The 22,806-nt window shown below is 40.9% G+C and overlaps 1 protein-coding gene across 1 annotated transcript in view; it reads left to right on the forward strand.

Moving 5' to 3' along the window:
* Positions 1-22,806, forward strand: part of PKHD1 (PKHD1 ciliary IPT domain containing fibrocystin/polyductin) — a 267,040-nt gene that overhangs the window by 129,514 nt on the left and 114,720 nt on the right. Inside the window, exons 44-48 of the mRNA XM_030037971.2 lie at positions 4,073-4,185; positions 5,547-5,646; positions 6,981-7,115; positions 10,324-10,459; positions 12,147-12,393. Coding sequence (XP_029893831.1) covers positions 4,073-4,185; positions 5,547-5,646; positions 6,981-7,115; positions 10,324-10,459; positions 12,147-12,393 — 731 coding nt within the window. The remainder of the gene's footprint in view (positions 1-4,072; positions 4,186-5,546; positions 5,647-6,980; positions 7,116-10,323; positions 10,460-12,146; positions 12,394-22,806) is intronic.

Consider the following 22,806-nt stretch of genomic DNA (forward strand, 5'->3'; position numbering starts at 1 on the left):
CACATTTTCCTCAAAAAAAAAAAAAATCCTAACCTATTCTATTGCTAACGCACGGAAACCAAACCAATTATTAACTGTATGTGAAGACCTAATCGCCCCCTGGGCTTCTGTTCCAAGAGGAAAGAATTGCACCTAAATTTGAAGGTGAAAAAGAGACCAACACATTTCCTATGTTAGTATGAAGACAATAGTACTTAGGAAGAAGGAGAGGACTTTTCTGCAATTCCCTCAAGGGCATATTTATCATTTTTAAGACCATCAAATATGGTTAAAAAATACAACAACTAGGCAGAATCACATGAATTTCAGCTCCACTAAACACAGAGTTTTGTACTATCATGCACTGACTTACCCTGGAGCTGTCTACTCAATCGCCAGTGGCTCAGCTTTTGAAAAGGTTTGCTGCAATTATCTCTACGGGTACGTGTGAACTGACTGTGGTAGATTTTCAGCACATTTGTTTAGCTCTCTCGGTTCACGTGTCCTCATAGATATGCCCAAAGCTGTGTCTCTGGCTGTGTACCCAAACATCAGGGTTAAGTCTGCTCTCCAGAGGTGTGCTACTCAAGGCAGAATAGCAGATGGCCCTTGAAGGGTTGCTGATAAACCTCGTTGCTGGCAGTCTCTTGGAGTGAGCTGTTTGAGGCGTTGCAGCAGCAAAAGGAAAATATGAAGAAGTTGTGTAGCTTAAAACTGTTATTAGCTGCACTTACTGTTCTACAGTACCAAGCAGTGCTCAGCAGAAGACATGAAAGGACATGGATATTAAGAGAAAAAGTCACACTTCTTCCAAGCAAAACACCTGTTTCTTGTGGACTTTTTCTTAGTATGATAATAATCAGTAAATACAAGGGGTGCTGGTCCAGCACCAAAATGACGATGTTACAGGGTTTCAGTACCTTTAATTTGATCAAATTGTTCAGGAATTGCTTTTTTGGTATTTATAATCTTAATGTAGTAGGAAGGTTTGAAGAGTATAATGGGAAAGGCTCATCTTCCTACTGCCTGGTTTCTAAGCCATGAAAAAGAATAGAAATTTCCCCCTCTAGATTTTAATGTTAGGTCATTGTTGAGTTTTCTGTTTGTTTTTTTTTTTGTTTTCAGATTGCTATCTTTCAATTACTGGTTTTAAACTTACAGGCTGCAATCTTTAAGGCAAGGATTGCAGCTCTAGGTCCAGACTGTGTTACATCTTCTGTGCGTGATGGGTTAAGCTTTCCACAGTGAGCCCTGCAATAATATTTTCATAACTACTCAATTTACTTGGGAGCCCTAAATTTGCATCGGTGACTGAAGAGCTTAAATTTCCTTGAAAATCAGTGGTCTCCTAAACGGTGTTGAAATTGGGACACAGCAGTCACTCAAACCTGAGACTACAAAGACATTCGGAGACCCAATTCCCACTGGCTTCCATTTGACTTAAGCTCTTAAGTGCATTTGTGAATCAGGGTGTTAGATAAAATTTTATACTCATACAGTATAAGGGCAAAATGATTATTGCAAGGTTAGTATTTTTTTTTTTTAATAAAATATGGAAGTCCTGGTTATCACTTCTTAGTGTCATAAGACAATTTCACTAGCAGGCTGGTTTTGTGCCTTTTAAATGCTATCAGCATGAGGAACTGAAGATGCCCCTCTTTGATCTTGGCTCTTTTGTCACTGAAGTGCATGCCCTACATCCTTGGTTTTATTTTTGTGTGCAGGGAAAAAAAAAAAAAAAAAAAAAAAGAGTAGTTTCTTATCTTCTTCTCTTGGTTCTCTTGGCCCAGTGGGTCTTTGACCTTTTGTAGTAACTTCCTATTCATAAAGATTCAATGCCCTTAAATCCCAGAGCCAGCATGCAGTGCTTATGCATAACGTCCAGACTGGGTTTAAGAAATTCAACAAGCATCCTCCCTTTCCTTTCTTGCCATGGTGTTGAGGACTGGTAAACAGCTTAAATGAATGAATGGGGTGGAGATCAGCCAGTGTTTCCATGTCAGAGGAGTGACTGATGGTCATGCTGTTGATAAATGAATTTGTTTCCCAGTATCACCCAACCCAGCCATTCTCCACAGTACCAAAGAGGTGAGGCTGCATCTGTTTGGCATTGATTGTTTCTCATAATTTCATCCCTACTGAGATCTTTTCTAAAACCTTCTGCAAGGTGAGTGCACGTTGAAGTGGACCCATTGGGGGTACTCCTTGCATCCTGCCAGGTTCTGAAACTGGGGGAGCTGTGCTGGGTACACTCTCCAGAGCTTTAATGTCATCTTTAAGGTCAACAGTTTGAGCTCTGGTTATCTAAAAGAAATTCATGAAATATTTACATTAGCAGTGTTGTACGCTTAAGAGACACTTAAAACGTCAGCCACTTTATTTTACTGACTTGCAATGCATACCTCCAGGTATTTGGCATGCTCAGGGAGGTAATTTCTCTCTGGAATTTTGGTTGCACGGACATTCGTAATATACTGACTTCCACAAAGAATTGATTTCCACACAAAATTCCCTGCTTGCCTAAAACCCCTGCCCTCCAGCCACTAGCTGGCTGAATAAATATGCAGTTTTTTTCCTTATGAATCATCTGTAGAACGCATGATTGGAGTCGCAAGTAAAAGATCCTGGAAATAATGTGACCGGACTGCAGAAGTATTTTGTTAAAGGAAAAGGGTCTGTGGCTGCACTTTTGGAAAAAGCAGCAGTTTTACCAGGGGATAGAGAAAGCAGTGCTTTGGGTATTGATACTTCTTTGTTGCTTGACAGATGTCAGAGATTACAACTGCAGGGAACACACTTGGATGGGTCAGAAGAAAGTAATTGCCCTATGGAGGCTTTCACCTCTAGGTCATCAGGCTTGGCTTTGATTTGGACCATCAGGGACCAAAAAGTCATTAGTGTTTTAACACTATCTGGTGACCAATGAACGGTAGTGGTGGGTGTCAGTCCTGATCTTGGAGAACAAGCTCTTCTTATAGCTGCAATAAAGCTCATCTTAGACTCCCCTTAGAGAACTAGATACCTCCGGAGAGCAATTAATCTTATCTAAGAATAGACCAGAAGAATTGCCCTCTGGACATGCCTATGCCTTATTTTTTTCCTGGAAAAGGAGCCTAGCTTTACCAGCCTGGACTTCAGCATCAAATTTTTATGCATCTAAGGTAGGTGAGAGGGATCATGCCCAGATGCACACGTTAGCTGCTATATGGACACCATCCAACACCAACTAGGTTTGGCTGCTGTCTAAATGGAGCAGTTACGAGCAGGTTTTTTTCCCTAGAGTAGAAAGGCTCCTAACCCACTGTATATAACCCACATAACCCACTTGCTACAGATTCTGGAAGTACTAAACTCCTGATTTAAGGCCAGGCAGACTTTATGTTCACTTATTTTTCACTTCGTGCAATAATACAAAGAATGCAACTCCATAATTTCTTCATTAAGAGATATTAAGTGACAATAACTTACAGTGCGTCTTCCCATGGTTATTCACTTACCCTGTTAAAAACAACTCAAAGCAAGTAATTTACCACAGGTCTGAGTAAGTTTAGCTGTTCAGCCACTGACATATCTTGAAGATGCAATTCTGTGTTTTCTCTTGACTTTTAGTGGGTCTCTCTTTTTTGCACCAATGTTGTTTCCTTTTCCTGTATTTGCTTTGGGAGATATCAGAAAGGTACAGATTGAGAAGTAAATCGATAAACTGAGCAGTTTGCAATTTACTTTTCTTTTGTGACACTGTCTTCCTGCTTAGAAAGGATTTTATAGGGGTAAGGAGTTTTTCACACGCCTTTTCTCTTACCTATGTTTTGAAGAATTACAGCAATACCATTTTTCTGTCATTTGTTTCTATTGCTTGGCCAACCCTTGTTGCCTGGCTTGAGAACAGCTTTTTTTAAGACCGACCCAAGGACGGAGTGAAAACAGGACGAGATTGAGGACACAGAAACAAGGTACCAGCTTCTGCCAGCCAGACTTACCAGAATTTGAATGGACCTCAGCTGGGATTTTAATTTGGGGTTTTCTTAAGTTTATTTTAACTTCCAGAAACCTGTGGTAGTCTTTTTTCACAGTCACATATGCTTCTCTGCAGGGTAACACAGTGTGTGCTGCTGGGTACGGCTATTTCTTTCATCTCTCCCCTGAGGGACCATCCAAAATGCCTCTCCTGTCCTTCAGTGAGAACATAGCTCACTCCTGCACAAGGTACTTGGGGATTTTTGGTTGAGGAGATTTTCATTCTGTGCATGTTAATGCTAACTCTAATTGCAGTGATGAGCAGAAAAGGCTTTGCCCCGCCCTTCAGACTTTTTTTTTTTTTTTTTTTTTTAAATTTTGCACCCTTTTAAGGGCTTCCTCTCTTGTAAGCAGAGTTCTCCACCGCAGAGCAGAATCAGTGTTTGACAGTGATGTGGTTGGGGCTGATTTTCAATGCCTGATTGCAAATGGTTTCCTTAGTAGCTTCAATATGGTCCTTTCTCTTCATTCACAAGCCCAATTTGTTAACTTGCATCATTTCCCTGTGCTGGTAACAAGCTCCTCCACTTTACCCCCTTGTTTAAATGATCCTGATATAGTTTAAGGTGCCACATTTAACACATTTCCTCATCAACCATTTAACAGCAAAGCACTGAAGCATGCACTTGTGTTGAATTGAAAGCTCATTTTTAAGTATACTAGGCATTTTGAGAAGAAGAGAGTGGCATGCAGGAGAACAGATAGGCAATTTCTTTCTTACACTCCTCCTTTAACACCTCCTGCAGGCCACCATTAGAGACATGATGCTGGCTTAGACAACCTGGAGTGGCATTTCTTACGTCCAGATGCCTTATGTCATAGCAGCATGAATGCTCAACCCTTAGAGTCTGGCCTCTGATTAAGTAGGTTGAAATGGAGACTAAGCACTTTGCAGTCCAATGGGATAAAAGGTGCTGTGTGTCAGACATTACATATAACAGTTATTCCTGTAGCATCCAGGAATGGCTATTCACAAGAATTTTTGCCTGTACTTCCCTAAACCAGAAATGATAGTAAAAAAATGATATTGTGCTAAAAGTCAGTGGATGGAGTCACCTGAGTTTTGAGGAAATCTGCATATTAATCTGGATTTAAAATCTCTGAGAAGGTCAATCCAAGGACTGCATTCAGGAGCACTTACACTTGGAGCGTACTCCAAGTTGGCTGAATCCAAGAGCTAGAAAAGCCTTATCTGCCCAGATTCATGTCGGGTTCATCTGAAGCCAACACTGGTTGAAAGCTCATGAGCATGGTGGGGGTGTTTTGCAAAGAGCACCTGTCAGTGGTACTGCACGCTGGTTGTTAGCCCTGGCATGGATAATTCTGAAAATACTTGAAAAGAAATTTTAAGGATGCTCTCCAGCGTGATCAGATGCTTAAAGTAAATATTGCTAACCACAAGTTTTTGATTTTGGATTAAATGATAAGGTATGATGCAGAGAACTGTTATAGATTTAAAATTTTAAATATCAAAATGTTGAGTAGGAAAACATGCTCATGAATACATGCACTGTAAAGAAACAGTCTCCTTTGCTTTCTTTCTTAAACAGGTATGGGTTGCTGGTGTACCCAGAATATTTGCCAGACAGCCCAAACAGACCTGTGCAGTTCAACAACTTTACAGCTTGGAGCAGCCAAGGTGGAGCACAGGTACGTTCGTCCTGACTGACCTCTGTGGTGCTAAGGATCTTTACAAGTACATCACCTCTACACTGACTTCATCTCTTAAGTCTGCAAATAGGCCAGAGTTACGGTAAAAGCTCTTGTACCTGTATGTCCATGTCTCTCAGATGGAGGCTCCTATTTTGGTGAGAAACCCAGAAACACAATTTGTGTGAGCTCTTCTTACTGCTTCAATGCAGAATCAGTGCTACTTCCATCAATAGCTAATGTCCTCTGTAATCACCTAGCATACGTCTGCCACTATAATTGTAGAATCATAGAACGGTTTGGGTGGGAAGGGACTTTAAAGAACATCTAGTTCCAACCCCTCTGCCATGGGCAGGGACACCTTCCACTAGATCATGCAGCCAAAAAATTCCTCCTAGTGCATCTGAGCTATTCGTAAAGATTGCAGTTGGTAGAGGGTCTGTTACCTTCATAGGGTTAGTGGTTTCCTTGGGAATTTTTTCATCCTTGTTAAAAATGTGCACTTTTTTTGTTTGAATTTGTCTAGCTTCACTTTCCAGCTATTGTAGCACATTATTACTTAATCTGATTAAAAAACCCACACCACCCTTTATTATCTGACGCTTTCTTCCCATACCAGTGCTTACAGGCTATGATCTTCTTAAACCCCAGTCTGATGACCTGAACAGATTGTATGTGTTTCTCTGTAAGGCATGTTTTCTAGTCTAACCCATCCTATGGCTCTTCCTTTGAAGGTGTCCAATTTTTCACTGTGTTTTTTCAGACTAGTGCATTCTCTTTCTGGAAAAGCTTATTTGTATGAAAAGAAAGAAAACAAAAGGATGTTTTGCAGTTTTGTTTTTTGTGGTTTTCTCTGCCTAATTCGTAATTTCTTTGTATGTTACTGACCCAGCATACATTAATAACTAAGTGTATTCTGCTTCTTTCCATGGGCTTCCTCTAGGAACAATCTTCTTGTTGTTAGGTAATTGTAAGAAATACCTCTGGTTATTTTCAAGGCATCTTTCTGCCACAAACATTAACTTCTTTACCCTAATATTTTTTCCAGTAATAAACCCCCCAAAATTTAGAGCACTTTTACCCTGTCTATTATTGATTTTGTTTCATACTATTCTTTTTTTTTTTTTTAACATGAAAATAAGTTAACAGAATGTAAAGATTTTTGTATTATTAATTGAAAGCACAAACCAGACATTAAGGGGAGACTCTCAGATACTAAATATACATTCAACACTTGTATGTTTTTGCACTTCCCCTTTGTATTGTAAAGAAAGAAAGCAGTGCTATAATCTTTTTTTCATTTATCATCATTCCTTTATTATGCTTTTATATAGATTTTTAGAAGCAGCAATCTTGAACTCAAACATTTCCGGATTTATGCTTGCAAAGACTTTGGCATTGACATCATAGAAAGCCTGGGAAACACTTCTGTAGCTGATAGCGTTTTAATTGGACACATTGGGCAAAAGGTAAGTACTGCAGAAATTATTTTAATGTCTCTTGAGTTACATAGCAACCCTTCAAACAGGAATTTGGAGAAATAAGAAAGCAACCTGAAGAACAGCTCCTGCACCATGGCAGCCTTGCTAAAACTTAGATTTTGAATAGATTGTATGTAAAGATAAATACAGCTTCAGGGTGAGGTTTGGGCACTGATCTGTTTGCTTAGTCCTCTAGCTGTCTTCCATGCCTTGGAAAGATGGTGCCTTTAGCAGCAGCACCTGCAAGGGACATTGATTTGGTGATAAAGCAGAAAAATTTGGAACATCAGTACTGCTCTCCCAGCCTGCTGGAATGGAGAATTTTGTTGCTTCTGCTTGCAGCAGCAGAAGAGAAATAGCATTTGATCAGCTAGATCCTGCATCATTTTTCAGGTGCTCCATTCATACTAGCTGATGAGAAAGTGGAGATTACATTCTGCAGGAAAATTCAGCATTTTTCCCAAGTGTCTTTTTGTTTCAGTATAGAAGTTTTGAAGATTTTTTTTGAACAAATTTGAAACAAGGACTCTGATTTTTCTATTTTAATTTGGAACTATTAGAAGATGTTATATTATAATGCATATTCATGTATATTCTTTATAAAACAATAGTCAAAAGTAAAAACAAAATCACAAATTTCTGTTCAACTTATGAGCTGAAGGATTTTAGTAAGATAAGTGTTAATTTTTTCCCTACTCATGTTTTTTTTCCAAGATTGACATGGTCTCAGAAAACCCTTGGAATTTCACAGAACCTGAATTTTTGAGAGAAATCATAATTTTTGTTTAAATAAGCTTTTCTAACATAAATTCCCATATACCTTTTGCTGTCTGTAATAAACAGACACCAGTTAACCGTACACAACTGGGTTTAGTTTACTGAGTTGAGAATAATAAGGGGGTACAACAGATTTGATTTCTATCCTAGTTAACATTTTGGTTTCCTCTGCTCTCTCATAGCATCATTGGTCCACCTTGAACACAGAGTGCTACTTACTTACTTGAGAATGAAAAATGCTGTCAAAATGTAATATTTTTATTTATGCAGTAAATATGGTCTTCTTCCATTATTTCTTTAGGCAGCTGGTCAAAGTCCTCTGGGGGCTACCAGGTTGTTAACAGATTAATAACATGGGTAATAATGAAATTTTAGTTACATCTGGCCACAGCTGCTTGTTCATGATTTTGAGGGCTTTTTTGCCCTGCTCAGTTTTCTATTGTTGTTTATGAAATTAATTTTCTCTCTGACTGGCAGAAAAAGAGTTTTAAATGAGTTTTCTCTAGAAGCTCACAGAAAGAAGCCTCTGTAGTGGATCTATTGGAAGTATGTAGCTCAGGTATAATCCTGGCCTCACCAGTCCAACCTTGCACCATCCCAAAGACACAATGAATTTCTCTTGGGCACCAAAGGGTGGATGTCTTTGTTTTTGCTTTGCAGGATCCATGGAAGGACTCTGATGTTGTACTTGTTAAGAGATTTAGAGGCGCTCAGCTGTGCCTTGTTTCTTGCAGTACCCCAGGGGGGTGATTATCTTTGATTATCTCATGATAAGAGCCTCCTTGTCATAATTTACATCTTAATTTATGTAATTCTCCCTTTAATAATGATGTCTCTTTAATATCAATTAAAACTTTATGACATTAATTTAATGGGAACCTTGGATATTCCTCTCTGCTAGCCCTTCCAGTTTTTGAAAGAGGTGCTTTAAAACAAGATTGTTTTCTGGAACTATCAGGGCATTTAAAAATTTGGGCTTTGATCAATTAAAACATTAGTGGCAAGGCTAGATCCAGGGCCTGTAAAAGCCAAGGGAAAGACTTTCATTAGTTTCCTAAACATTCAGCAAGCCTCTTCCATACTTTCATAAAGCAACTCATTGCCTTTGTGGAGCCAGTTGAGGAAAAGCATTTCTTCCTGAAAAAGCAGGAGGTCCAAGACAGATGAAACACACTAGGTAGGAATTATCACCTCACACCCTTCTTCTATTTACTATTTGTTTAAATAAAATAAATTAACTAAAAAAAAAATTATAGAAATAAGAGTGGTGTGGAAGAACAGGCAAGTGTAAGCAAAAAACCAATAGAGCCTTTCTGACTGAGATGTTACCAGAAGCCAGGGATTTCTGCTTAGCAGTGACTTGGAAGAAGACGTACAAAGACCAGGACCATCACCCCGGGTGTTTTGGCCTTGGAGTAAAAAAGGTCATGGAGCTGTTGTCTCTTAATGAGACTGAAGATAGTACCATCTCTTTGAAGTGATAAACTATAAAAGTCCATTTCCTTCTACATTTTCAATTAAAGAGGATGTTTTCACAGGGGGTGGATTTCTTGATTGATTCCCTACTATGGCTTTTGAGAGTTGTCCTACAAAAGTGTTTATTGGCCTCAGAAATAGCATCACGTATTCCTGCCAGCCTTTTCCCCTCCAGGCTACCTACTAGCTCTGAGTACATCCTTCTTCCCGGCCTGTCTCCAAGATAAATTGGCAGAGAGATGTACACCTCCCCTGTGCCATGGCCTACAATCCCCACAAAATCTGGTTTGTCCGTTGTGTTTCCCATCACCTGTGGGTTTTGCTCTTCTTTTTCACATCTTATGTTTTTTCTGTGTCTCACTGATACACTTGTCTTCTTGTTATTCTGATGGACCCTGAAGTCAACCAGAGATTTGAAAAGAGCCTAGCTTAAATGCTTCCCCCCATCCCCAATCACACAAAAGGGCTTTGGATCTCGGCAGTCAGGTTTTTCTTAGAACGTAAATTAGGATGATCATCTTTGTGGAGTAGGGAAATTTCCTGCCTGCTGGTCAAGACAAGGTAAAATAAGAGGGGCCCTAAACAAATCTGCTCACTGTGCCTTCCAGGTGGATTCTTTCTTCCCAGGGAATGTGCAATTTCCTTTCCCTTCAAATGTCCAACCTTAACTAGTATGCAACAATCCGGACAAAGCAAACAAGGCAATCGCTGCTCTGAATGTAATACTATCACATACTGCAAATGCTGAGTTAAACAGATGTTACTTGTCAGAATTTGCAGAGCAATAGCTTAGATCTGTCCTTCAAACAGCATACATTGCCCCACAACCATGGGTGTGAGTGCAATCACGTCTCCGTGTGCCAGTTGCTGCATCCTGGACTCATTAGACTTGGAGACTGAGGCGGTGATATGTTTCCCAGCACTCTTCATTTCTTCATTGCAGGATGGGACCTGTATGTCAGCAGGACTAAAAACTCCCAAAAGATACCAACTATTCATGTCTAACACAACTTTCAGGAACTTTGATGCGATCACTTGCACAGCAATCAGGACTTGTTCTGGCTGTTACCAAGGGCAGGGTGAGTCTGATTTACTCTGATTTAGCAGGGTTTCCACAGTCTTTGGCTTCCTCCCATTTCAGATTCAGATGGTCAGAAGTTCATAGTTTCCACAGACAACCATTGAAAGATGTTTCCGTTGAATCCCGTAAAAAGCACTGTATAGGGATGAGGAGTACTGGCCCCAGCTTTGCTTCTGTAATCTTGTCACTATGTTTGCATCAAGAGCTAGGTTTTGAGGTATTTGCATACCTGCTTTGCTTAGGTTTCACGGCACTAAATGGTTTCCAGAAGTGCCACTCTGTCTGTTTCACTTCCCCAGCTGGGACAGAAGGATAATAGCAGGGAGGTGGGGCATGAGATGATGATATGTAGATGCAAGATAAATACAGTGCATGGTGTGCAGCTCAGATGAACTGAGAAAATCGCTGAGCTGGGATTGTAGTGATACACGTAACAACCAGTCCTCAACAATACTCACCCTCTTTAGTGTGTGCATTTTGCTGACACTGCTGGCAGGCTGAATCAGAGCCTTTAGCTGCTCTGCTCTGCGAGGGCTGAGGCTGCAGGTTCTCTCCAGACAATCTCCCTAAGAAATAGCTTCGTCATTTAGCTGAAGCCACATGCTGCACATGTATTTTGAGACAAAGGTAGCCTTACTTTTGCACTGATTTCATTTTCTCAGTGGAAGGGGTTTTTATACACTGACTTGTTAACTGCTTCTTCATTTTGGGAGGTAAAATTTCAAGAGCAATGATTTCTTTAATAGCTATGACACATCCTCACAGAATTTCGCCAAGCTTCTACCTCAGGCCAGCCTAAACCTTAGGTGAATTTGCCTAAGATAACATGTGTAAACTAAGTATCCTTTTGAGCTTTGAAAAGGTACTCAAAGGCTCTTTGAAGAATGTTCCAACTGCAATTACCTCTTAAATATATTTATATATAAACGTATACTGCCCTACAATAACATAACAGAGAAAAAGACTTCAGGAGGTGAGATCAAAGGACAGAAGGAATAGTAAAATCTGACTCAGAGAGGCTGCAACAGACAATATGATAGTCACATAGTAACCAAATGCAGTGCATGAACATTTATGCCAAAGCTGACTTGTTATGGTCCATGGGGCAATGATTTTCTGACACTTCTGGAAATATTAATGTGTTCAGAACCCCCCTGTGCTTTAACCTGCATGAATATTCCTCCTTTTTGTAGCTATCTTCATTACAGTAATGAAGAGATCCTCCAGCCACACTTTTCAGCCAGGGCTTTATTGTGCCAGGTGCTGTACATATGCATACAAGTATATTTACACACACACGTAAACAGTCCTTATCTCTAAAGAATTTATCTTATACACAAGGCAGAAAGGATCTGTACAAATCACTGTTTTGGAGACTATAACTTTTGGCAGTGGGACTTGCAAAGAAGCATTTGGGCTCACTGACAAGGACCAGGTGCAACACCTCGATCAGAGGAGTGTCTAACCACAAGTCCCATCACAAAAGGGTGCTGGACAGGTGGCAATTCCTACAACCATCTCTATTTATTCATTTTGATTAATATCCCCTTCTTGTTGACTCAGCAGACATTTTTCCAAAGCAAAGGTGAAGTGAAGCTAATCTCTTTTTCTCCAGAGACATCTTCAGGCCTATTACTTGAAGAGGTATCAGTCTTTGTTTCTGAAATGCTGCTTGTTTCCTTCAGGTGGGTTTACAGTGAGAGCTGAACGTCTGACCTTCGTCAACTCACCTTTCCAAGTGTCCTTCCCCTTTCCTCACTCTGCCATCCTTGAGGATCTCGACGGCTCTGTCACAGGGCAGAAAGGAAGCTATCTTCTCCCTTCCACAGATATCCTTGTGGTATCTTGCACAGCCAGTGCCAACTTCAGTCAAGCTTCTGGTGGCAGTGTTTGTGGCAGGGACCTTGTTTTCCACCGTATGTCTCTTCATTTGTAAGTAACCATTCCACGTTTGAAAAACTGGCATGGATGTCGCTTGCTATGTTTTATATTAAGAGAGGTGCCGCGTCTGAACACAGTCCCAAGACTCCGGCCTCTCTGCTGGGTCCTAAACTAGGTCAAAAGCCCGAGCACTGGCATACATTAGTCCATGTTGTTGTCCACATGGTCTCTGGCACTGTTTTTTCTGGCTACTTCTCACCCAGATAGTTCTCAGGCATGGTTTGAGAGATAGCACAGGGACCATTCCCATCTGGCAATTTGGATGTAGTCATCATGCTTTTGGGGAGGAGAACTTAGCTGTATGGACAGCTGCAAGAATTATCCAGGCCACAGGACAGTCTTTGGTTTATTTTATTTACTTGGACCTGCCCAAGTTCAATTTTTTTCTGAGGTTCTCAGCAAGCTGCTTGTCTTTCTTACCTTGGTTTCCTACCTATAGTCTTGATTCCTGTCCTGAGACAATTCTGGCAGTGTTAAGTGAGCCTTTTTAGTGCAGGTTGTGGTGTACTGCTATTTTGTCACTCTTAAAATACCAGGGGTATATAAATGGGCCTTTGTAGAAATGAGAATCCAACTCAAGGCGGACACTGACACTCAAATCTTCAAAGCGTGATTGATGGCCAAGCCCCAGAAACAGAGATTCAGTGGGCAAATTGCAAACTTTGCCAAGATTTTCTGAGTGCTGACCTATAAAATACTTCCAGATCATGAGGGAAACACCTCAGCCAATAATAAGATGCTGTCTTAAAAAAAAAAAAAAAGTTTGATTTTAATTATAAGTCGAGTTCTGAGAGGGTTTCCATTTATTCTCATTATGAGAGATTTCCCCAAATGCTCGCAAAGAATAAGTGGTCATGAATAAGGTAGATTTTCATGTCTTAAGCAGAAAATCTTTGCCTTCTGATTTCACTGCTGTTAATGTCATAAACTATCAGATCCATGTATTATGTTTCCTACTAAAACTGGATTTAACATTTTATGATTTCATAGGCCCACCTCTCATGCAATGAATAGCCATGTTCTACAGAAGATATAAGTTCATTCTGTATTTAATTAAAAGAAAACTTTCCAGTAGATACGTTTCTGCCATTCTGTTGGAGCCATGCCTTTCTTACCCACCTCATCAGGACTTTCTGGTCTTTCATTTTGCTGTTCTTTGCTTGCTGTGAGGTGAATTGAGTCAATTCAGATCATCAAACCTTGTTAAGACTGACCCAGGCTCACAACCTAAGCAACCTGTTTCACTCTATATAGTTATGGTTTCCCATCAACATTATGGGATCAGACAGTGGTACAAGGGAGATATGGAACTCAAGAATAAACTTTTGTTATTGTGAGTGACAGAACTTTTTTGGCAACTAGATAATTGCTTTTCCAGCATTAAGATGCTAGTTTTCACTTGATTTCAATGGGCCCTTGTGATAATACCACTGTTTATAGATGGAAATGAAAACCCATTTGTTTGTTGTCTTAATCATCATAGAGGAACCCAAAACATAAATGAACAAATTACTTTTTGGGTGAAAGGTACTACAGTAAATCTGTGATGTAGCTCTTGGAGCTTATTCAGCAATCAAAAATTACTGGAAAGATTTGGCGGGTGAGCCAGAAATTCAATATGAGTGAATTCAAATCGGGTTGAAGACATATAAACTTAGAAGAACATGTGTGTTCACCATGTAGACACTGGCAATGTGTCCCATTACAGCTGATGGAAACCTGTGTCCTTGATTTGATTGCTCGTGGAGAGATATCTAGTGCTACTTAAAATGCCCTACGATATTTCCCTTGGCTTGTCACTCTGTGGCAGAAGGGTAAGGATCTGCTGGAGACACTCTGTCAGATCTGGCATCTCACAACAAAGTTTTTGATTGCTTGGGACATTTTAAGCAGCACTAGATGCCTCTGTTCCTTTGGTCTTTCTCTTAGGGGCTGGTCAGCTGAACTGCCCTTTCGGCTTCACTGACTGTACGTACTATGATGCTAGTGACTTATGCAAGCACAGGGAGTGTTTGCGCATCTGTACATGAACATATATACGTAAGTGCAGTCTGTCTCGCTTTTTGACTTAGTTTTGAACCCATTCCAGTTTCAGCTGCTTGTGGCATGGGTTTTTGGCATGGTTTTGGCCCAGGACAGCTATCCCACGTCCAGGCAATTTGTGAGTACAATTTAGAGGTCAACATGACCCAAGGAACCATTTCCAGTAGGGCAGTTTAGGTGTCCCCATGCTGTTTTGGAGGTTAAAGGAGCTTGATTGTATGGATATGGCCAGGCCATGCCAGCTAGCCTCAAGGCCAGAGGGCTGGCCACAGCACCAGTTAGCTTATCAGAAGAGGTGTAGCCACTGGTCTGTGTCTAAGTGCTTACACACTTTATGAGTGGATGAGACACGGTCTTGTTGGAGAAGATCTGTCTATCTGTGTGGGTATAACCATGTCGTATGATATAGGGTACATGTCCTCCTTGCTGGTAGCTCTTCACAATCCCAGTAAATCATGTCTATTGTAAGTTTGCAACAGACTGCCACTTTTGATTTTTTTTTTTTTTTTTTTTTTTTTTTTTAATTTCTAGAGGGATAGAAAATGAGTTTGGAAAGTTCAGCCTCCTACTGTCACTGCCTCATAGCCCACCTTTGTAATAACCCAGTCCTGGTATACAGCCAGGTCTTTCCCATCAGCTGTAATGGTCATACAGCTCCCAAGTGCTGTCCCAGCTCACTTCTGCTGCTACATGTGCCTCCACAGTCTGGACTTGTTCCTGCCTTTGAGCAGCTGGCAGCTAAAGAGATCCAATGGAGAAATACTGTTCCACAAAGTACTGCCACCACTTCTACTACCCAGGGAGGACACTTGCAAATTCCTGGCATAAAAAGAAAGGGGGTGGAAAAGGCTTTTAGTGATCTAAACAACAGTCCTGCTTTTCTTCCCATGCTCATCCTCCCTTCCCAGTACCCTGCTCAACATTTCACTTTCTTTTTGAAGTACAAGCCTGAACCATTATCCATTTTTTGCTGTTTCAGGTTAGTAGTACACAGGCAGAAATCCTGAAGTGGTCTGTCAGAGAGCTATTAATAATTCACATCTGTCTTATAATTCATGTTTTAGAAGAAAGAGGAAAAAAAAAACCCTTCCCAAATAGGAGGAAAAAATAACCACATGTTCCATTGAAGGGGAAAACTGTAAGACTTTTCAGCTACCTGCAGGCTTTGCATGTGATTACTGTTTCTCATAATGAAAACAAAAGTCTGCAATAAATTAAGAGTTGGGAATCATTCTGAGTTAACAAAAAGGGAACTGGGTAGAAGACAAAATACAACTGTGCTAGATGTCTTTCTGGACCAGTTAACCATGAGGTCTTGGGTACATCACTTCCCTTTCTAGCCTGTGTTTACTTTGATTCTATGGACTAGAGCTCTTTGGATCGATGCTGTGTGGGTGGATAGAGCATCTCACAGCATTGCTTGTAGTGTGATGAGTCCTTTTGGATACTTTCACAACATAAATGTTAATAATTCGTGACAGCTAATGTATGCAATACACCTTGTTCCTCTTTGCATCAGAAGGTGGTTAAGGAGCAAGTACAAATGGGAGCTCATCTGCAGCATTGCTGTTGAACTCTGGAAATGTTTGAACCTTGACCTAAACTTTGTCTTCCCAGTAAATTAATTAAGATTTTTAGATTAGTCATATCAATGATTGGGCACTTCTCAATCGACCTTTTATTTCAAGCAAGTCCCCTTTTTTTCCTTTCTTAATTATTCATCTGCATGAGCTGGGAGTCAACATACATCAAAGACACTTGGCAGTCCGAGTAGCAGAAGCCAGCTGTTAGCCTGTCCTCTTGAGGACTATGTACTTAACAGAGTAACCCGAGAGACTGGGAGCATCCTCGCTGCTTCCAGATCCTCTCTCCTGACTAGCTTCTACCAGCCAAATCACCATCATGTTAAGTTGAAAGAGTGTCAGGATGCAGCCAAGTAAATGCGGTGAGTCAGGGAGGCTTCAGTCACACTGACAGCACTCCAAAACGGACCTCGTAGAGGAACAGGGTGAGGAATTAAAGGAGCTGGAGGGGATGAAGAATGAAAGTCAGTTAATAAAATATCCACAGCATGACCAGAGGATGAGGGGGTGGAGGAAGAAGAAAGGGTGAATTTTGTCCAGATGTATTTGAAGAGTGTTTGCAATAAAAAGGGCATAGTTTAGGATTAATACAACAAAACATGACTAGGAGCAATTGGCAGAGGTTGAGCAGAGAGAATAAAGATAGGTGGGTGACAGGAAAGATTTCCTAACAGTGCAGTCTTTTGGATTCATCTAATCTCAGTAAAAAGATGAAAGTACTGTTGCTTGGCTTTCTTTAGTTTCTGATGAGCAAAGAATTAAAAATCACTCTGGAAGAAATCTTTTCTGTTGTGCTCTACCAGGCCCTGGAGTATGCGACCTGTCAGATCTGCAACTTGCTAGTTGTGGTTGCCACTCGTGGTAAGGTCTGTAGCCAGTAAAGCAGGGGTGCTATCAAAACCAGAGTGAAAACCAGATTACAAGCCTCTGAGCCCAAGCATTAAGCACTGGACCCACATTTGCTGATCATCAGGCCAAAGCGATAACACGAGAGCATCCTTATTTTGGTATGAAGTCACACTGTACAAGGAGAAGGTTTCAGGTAATAGCAGTAAAACAGTCTCATCTCTTGTGTGTCCTCTTAGTCTAGAGTGGTGCATTCTCTGTGCTCCTCAATAAAAAGCGTGAGGGGCTTGAGATAGTGGGTTTTTTGCTTCCCTTGAGTTTCAGGGATGGACTCCAGCTCCAATAATCTTAAAGGCTGAGGCAAGTAATGGATTTTGAGAGGGCAGTCCTAGTACGGCAACCTCTGTCCCAGCAACCTCAAGCTCATTCCCTGACCCTTTGGGCAACTGGGAAGGCTTGGCTGTGGCCATGTTATTAACCTTCTTAGCCTCCAAACCAGCAGGGAAGTTGCACCAGTGCTGCCTTTTAGGAGAGATCCCCTTCCTGGGAGCTGTCTGGGATAGGGCTGGTTGGTGCAAACTAAAAGCACGTCTGGGACCACTTTAATTATTTAAATTACTATGTGGGCAACTGACTCTTTATCTTTGTGCTGTTTAATTTACAAGAATGCACGTAGTGTATTGGCACTTTTTTTCCCTAAACCATATGTTTGAAAAAAAAAAAAAAAGTTTTTGTTACAGACAAACCCTAGAAGCCTTTTTTTAAAAAGAAAACAAGTATCTTGAGCATTTCTTGACTCTCTGTCCTGAACTGCTTCATCCAACAACTTCCAGGGCAATGGGGATCCATTTCGAAGCTTGCATTGCTGTCACAAAAGCCTTCTTCACAAAGTCCAGTTGAAAGTTAAACTAATGTGTCACTTAAGCACCCTTTAAAGAGGGTTTTTATGTCTTTTAAAAATGTAATTGAAGCTTATAAAAGTCTTTATAAATTTATATGTGAGAAAGTTATTGAGTAGTCTGAAGAACAGCTTATGCCATGGCACAGCACAGCATGGCTGCAGGCTAGATACGGCTGCTCCAAATGCCACCACTACCCATATTATCATGAAAATATGAGTCTCTATTAATATTAAAACAAATTTTCATTAAAAAATTGTCATAACATGATTAAGTGACTTTAAAAGTTTCTTCACATTATGCATAATTTTTACAAGAGGAGAGCATTAGAATAATCGGCAGCCAGGCAGCACCTTGCGGCAAAGGGGACTCCAAACACTTCGTGGCTGCGCACACCAGAAGGAAGTTTGCTTCTTGTTCCTTTCATTTGCTTTCCCCTTCTCACTGAGGAAACCTTGGACTTGCTCAGCACCAGTCTTGTAGTTTCAAGCCTTTTATTGCTTCCCTCTTCTCTAGTCTGCTGCAGAGGAAAAGATTAACTTTCTTCTTTATAGCCTTAATTCTTAAATCTGGTCTAATATCCTCTCCTGTAGTGCACACATTCAGTTGCTGCAAACCCAGCCGCTGCTGATGGGTTAGTGTGAAAAGAATAGCATACCCCCTACCTCCGTGTCTTTGAGTCTTGAAGAGAGTTCAAATGGTTACTCTAGTTTTGCTTTTCCTTTGGTATTTACTTACTGTGGTGCCTTCAGATGAACACCCACCTGCTGTGAAACACCCTTACAGTCACACTTCTCTCAATGTGGACATGCTCAGTTGCTCTCTGGTCCTGTATCCCCCCCTGTGTACATAACTGTATTCACACACGGGGCAGCTTACACACTCACTTGGCCTCATAACCCAGCCCTCTCGGGGCTCCCGTGGCATAACGTGGAAGGCAAATATTAAATCATTGGCTGATGACTGTTCAGTTAACCAAGACATCAGCTAAACTTCAGAGGTTCAGCTCTTACTGCTCTGTATTTCTGGCATCTGAGACATCTCACCAAAGCAGCCAAGAGAAATTTGGTTCCCAGTGTAGGACCCCTTTCCATTTACCCTGCAGCCTGGAGTATTGGCAGCAAAGCCAGATCCTGAACAGGCTTATGAGTATGCAAGAGAAGATGTTTCCCCAGGCCTACCGCCTCAGCTCGACCGTTGTCTGGGATTTTTCTGGATGCAGGGAGATATGTTTAGCATTGAGGCAGCATTTTCTATCCCTACACTTCCTTTCCTTGCAAGGAAAAACCTGACAATCCAGTTGGATGCTTCTTGAGGGCTGGAGAGATGCAAGCCAGATATGCCAGCTGGGACTCACTGTCATAACCAATGTATTATTAGCCCTAAAATTGTGTTAATTTGTAGAGGACTGCAAGTGGGCAATGGAGGTGCAGTAAAACCTTGCCTAGAGTACCTGCGTCCAGATTTTCAGATCCACTTTGGATGCTCTAGAGCTCTGCCTGACATGGGATAAATGGAGTGACAAAGTGGTCTTCTGCAGATCTTTGCTATGCATACACTGCGGAGATGTTTGGACTGCTTGCTTACCAGCCACTTTCCAGCTCAGAATTTGTATCTGATTTTTGTTTTCCTTAAAATATCAGCCTGTAAACTATAGGAGCTGGGGAACTGATTTAGGAAGAGAAGCCAGGGGTAGCAAACTCAAAATCTACTTTAAATGAAGCCATCTTAGCTCGTCAGTCACAACCCTCTCTGCTCCTGGGAGATCATCTCAATTCTTCTTTTACTTCAAATTCAGAAGGCCTATCTCATAGTGGTCACTCAGGATTAGGGACAAAGATCTAGTTATTTTTGAAAAGACCCATACATGCAAAAACTTACTAATGGTAGGGGTTCATAATATAAGGCAGATTTGAATCATGCCCTTGGTCTCTTAACAAAGATACACACATTTACTTAAAACAGCTGCAAATTCTTAATTCTTGGCAATTAAAATAAAATGAACTGGTTTTGGGCCCAGCATCAAACCTGTAAAATGTTCGGTATGGCCATAATTTGGAATTAGCCTCCATTTGGCCAGCAATAAATTGGACTGTGGATATAAACATTTGGTGTCCCATTTGAAGTTCAATGCTATATTGTTTCCTGTTTTGGAGAGGGATAATCATGATGGATTATTACACAAATGTATCAAACAGAAAGCATTTAGAGCTAAACACAGTGTCTGCCTTCATACACGAAGATATGGACCCTTAGGATAAGTAAGTTAATGGTAAACATAAACAGGAGAGTTAATATTTGTTCTACTTGATGTTGTTGATTGGTTTAACAAATCCTTTGTGGCCCATCTATGTTGAGCAGTTCTGCACAATGCACTTGAGCTAAATTACATAACAGTTTATACAATCACAATTGGTAAATTGTGGCTCAGGCTGTAAAGTCCTATCCAGTAATCCTGCCATATTTCTAAAGCAAATTGCTCCTTAATTGAAACCTGCTTCAATATAAAAATACAGCCTTTTCAATGAGTCATCCTTTTTTTTCCCCTTACACTTTGTAAAGGCTTCCAGCAGTTTAAAGTGAGGGTTAATTTTGCATTAAGACCATTGCCTCCTAGTTTCTTTCAAATAAAGCCAGGGGAAGTTCAGGGGAAGGCTCTTTCCTCTGATAATGAAGCTCTCCATGTTAATGATGCGTGCAGGCTCCCTTGGATCCTCTGAATTAGAAATACTTGTGTGTGCGAGCTACTCTGCTTCATTAACATTAAGGAGAGGTAGATTGGTGGCTATTTAGGGCACAGTGAAATTGCTGGCTATTTAGGGCAAATGGAAATGGTGCTAATTGTGGCTGGCAATTCCATTAGTAGGGTACTTCCATTTTGGTGTCTATTTGGCATATAGGTGAAAAAAAAAGCACACTGACATCCTTTCAAGGGGAATGTAGACTCAGGCTCATTGTTGTCTTGTAGCAGTTAACTTCTATGCAGAGCTGCACAGTTTTTCAGGTTCCCCAAATTTTTGTTTTGGCGTGCTGGCACTCTACCAGGAGTAGGGTACATGTTTGTGGGTGGCAACACGTCGAGCAAGGTATGTAAAAGGCAAGGACACAGCATTCAAGGTCAAGAAAACCCCAGAGACTTCAGGCCATAAGATCTCTCCTGCTCCCTTTCCTTCCTGGGTCATGAACAAACTTCCAGTTGAAGGTTAGGGAATCCAGACTATCACGGTATGAAAGCATGCAAAGCCTTCTTCCTCAGAAAGGTTTCCAGTATAAAAAAATGGCATTTTCAAAACAAAGATTCTTCAGTGAAAGCTGCCTGTCTCTCTATCCCAAAGACAGAAAAATTAACTGAAAAAGAAAGTTGGTAGTGTCTGAAGCAGGCAAAAGTCTATCCTAGCTTTGAAGTCCAGGGAGAGAGGACTTATCTGTTATAAGTAGGAATACTGGGAAAGACATATTTCACTTAACTGTAGCCACCTGGAACTTAGCTGTCTAGTTTAAGATATTTATTTGGGGTGCCTTTATAACCTCTTGTCAAGATTGATGACCAACAGAGTTGCATTCACACTTAATTCACTAGCTAGTGAATTCACATTCACATTCACTAGCCAGTGAATCTACATGGCTAGTGTGAAATTGCCACCTAACTTTCTGACAAATCAATCAGATGATGTGTATCGCTCCCTGTATCCCAGCAGGATTGCCCATTCCAAGCTTTCTTCTCTGTGTTTAAAACTTCTTGAAGGTTCCAGGGAGAAGTCTCTGAGAAGTCAAACTGTCTCATCAGACTTTTGCAGTGATGAAGGGTAAAATGAGTAAAGAGCAAAACCACGTGGATTTACGTTGCACTGAGTCTCTATCGCTTTCTGTGGTGCTGTGCGCCTTTGTAACTCCATAAGGCAATTTCTGACGTGCAGGAGAGTTTAATGTTGCACCACATTATGTGTGGCGTGCTTCTGCTGCTAGAAATGTTTTCCTGTGTACCTGTGCAGGTGCTGATAACTGTGGCAATAATGTGCTTGTTGTCATTTACTTGCTTAATTAGCAGCCTAATATCCTGGTCCAGTTAATGCCTATAAGAGGAGGTTTATTAGTAGTACGAAAGCTGTTTAAGCCTTATAAACTCCTTCCAGTCAGTTTCATTGGTCTGCCAATATGTTCCAGTTGAGTGATTCTTTGCTGATTCACGCTTCTGTTTCCCATTGCTGTTTCTCAGCTGAATGTTTCTGGATAACCAGAAAGTCCTTTGCCAAAGTGACAGCCACCAGAATAACAAAAAAAACCCAGAACTGATTTTAGAAGAGAAAAAAATCTGCAGGCAACCCTCCTCCAAGATGAGTGCTATTGTAATTATGTATTGTCTACAAAGCAGCAAGGGGAAAAACAACCAAAACCTGCAAATACAACAGGCAAATTGCAGGATGACATGAGTTTTATTACTGTCTATCTTGAGTAAGCAAGCCATATCCAGTATGGAGGGTTGGGTAATATGCTGAGATATCTAGTTGTAGGGTAATATCCCAATATTTAGAAATACCATTTTAGATATGCTTAGAAGAGGTGTTTTTTTAAGCTTAGTGTCAGCTTAAATGCCAAAACTGACTAAAAGTGGACTAAAGGTGAAACTGCCAACTTGCCTTGATCTTGCAGCAGCACTTGATTCATGTATAAATCTGCTGCATTCATCTTTATGGCAGAATCATGGCCCAAGGGTACATTGGCAAGCCAGCAAGGCTTCTCCTCAGCTGACAGTTAGATCCGCAGTCCTGGGACGTGTATCCCTAGCAATTACCCTTGTATAATGTGAAGAATGCAAGAAGCAGGAAAAAACTTGTGAGTTGCAATTGTGTGCAGCTGCAACCCCCATTTTCTTATAAGCATGTCTAGTGGTGGCAGGGCCAGGGATAGGAGATGCTGGTGACGATGGGGTAAGACCCTTGCTAGAATTTTGGATACTTCCATCAGAGCTCCTCCTGTAACTTAAGTGGCATAGACAACCCTGCACCAATCCCTTTGCAAGCCAGCTGGGATCA

Source organism: Aquila chrysaetos, chromosome 15 (genome assembly GCF_900496995.4).
Source record: "Aquila chrysaetos chrysaetos chromosome 15, bAquChr1.4, whole genome shotgun sequence".
NCBI classification, from domain to species: Eukaryota; Metazoa; Chordata; class Aves; order Accipitriformes; family Accipitridae; genus Aquila; species Aquila chrysaetos.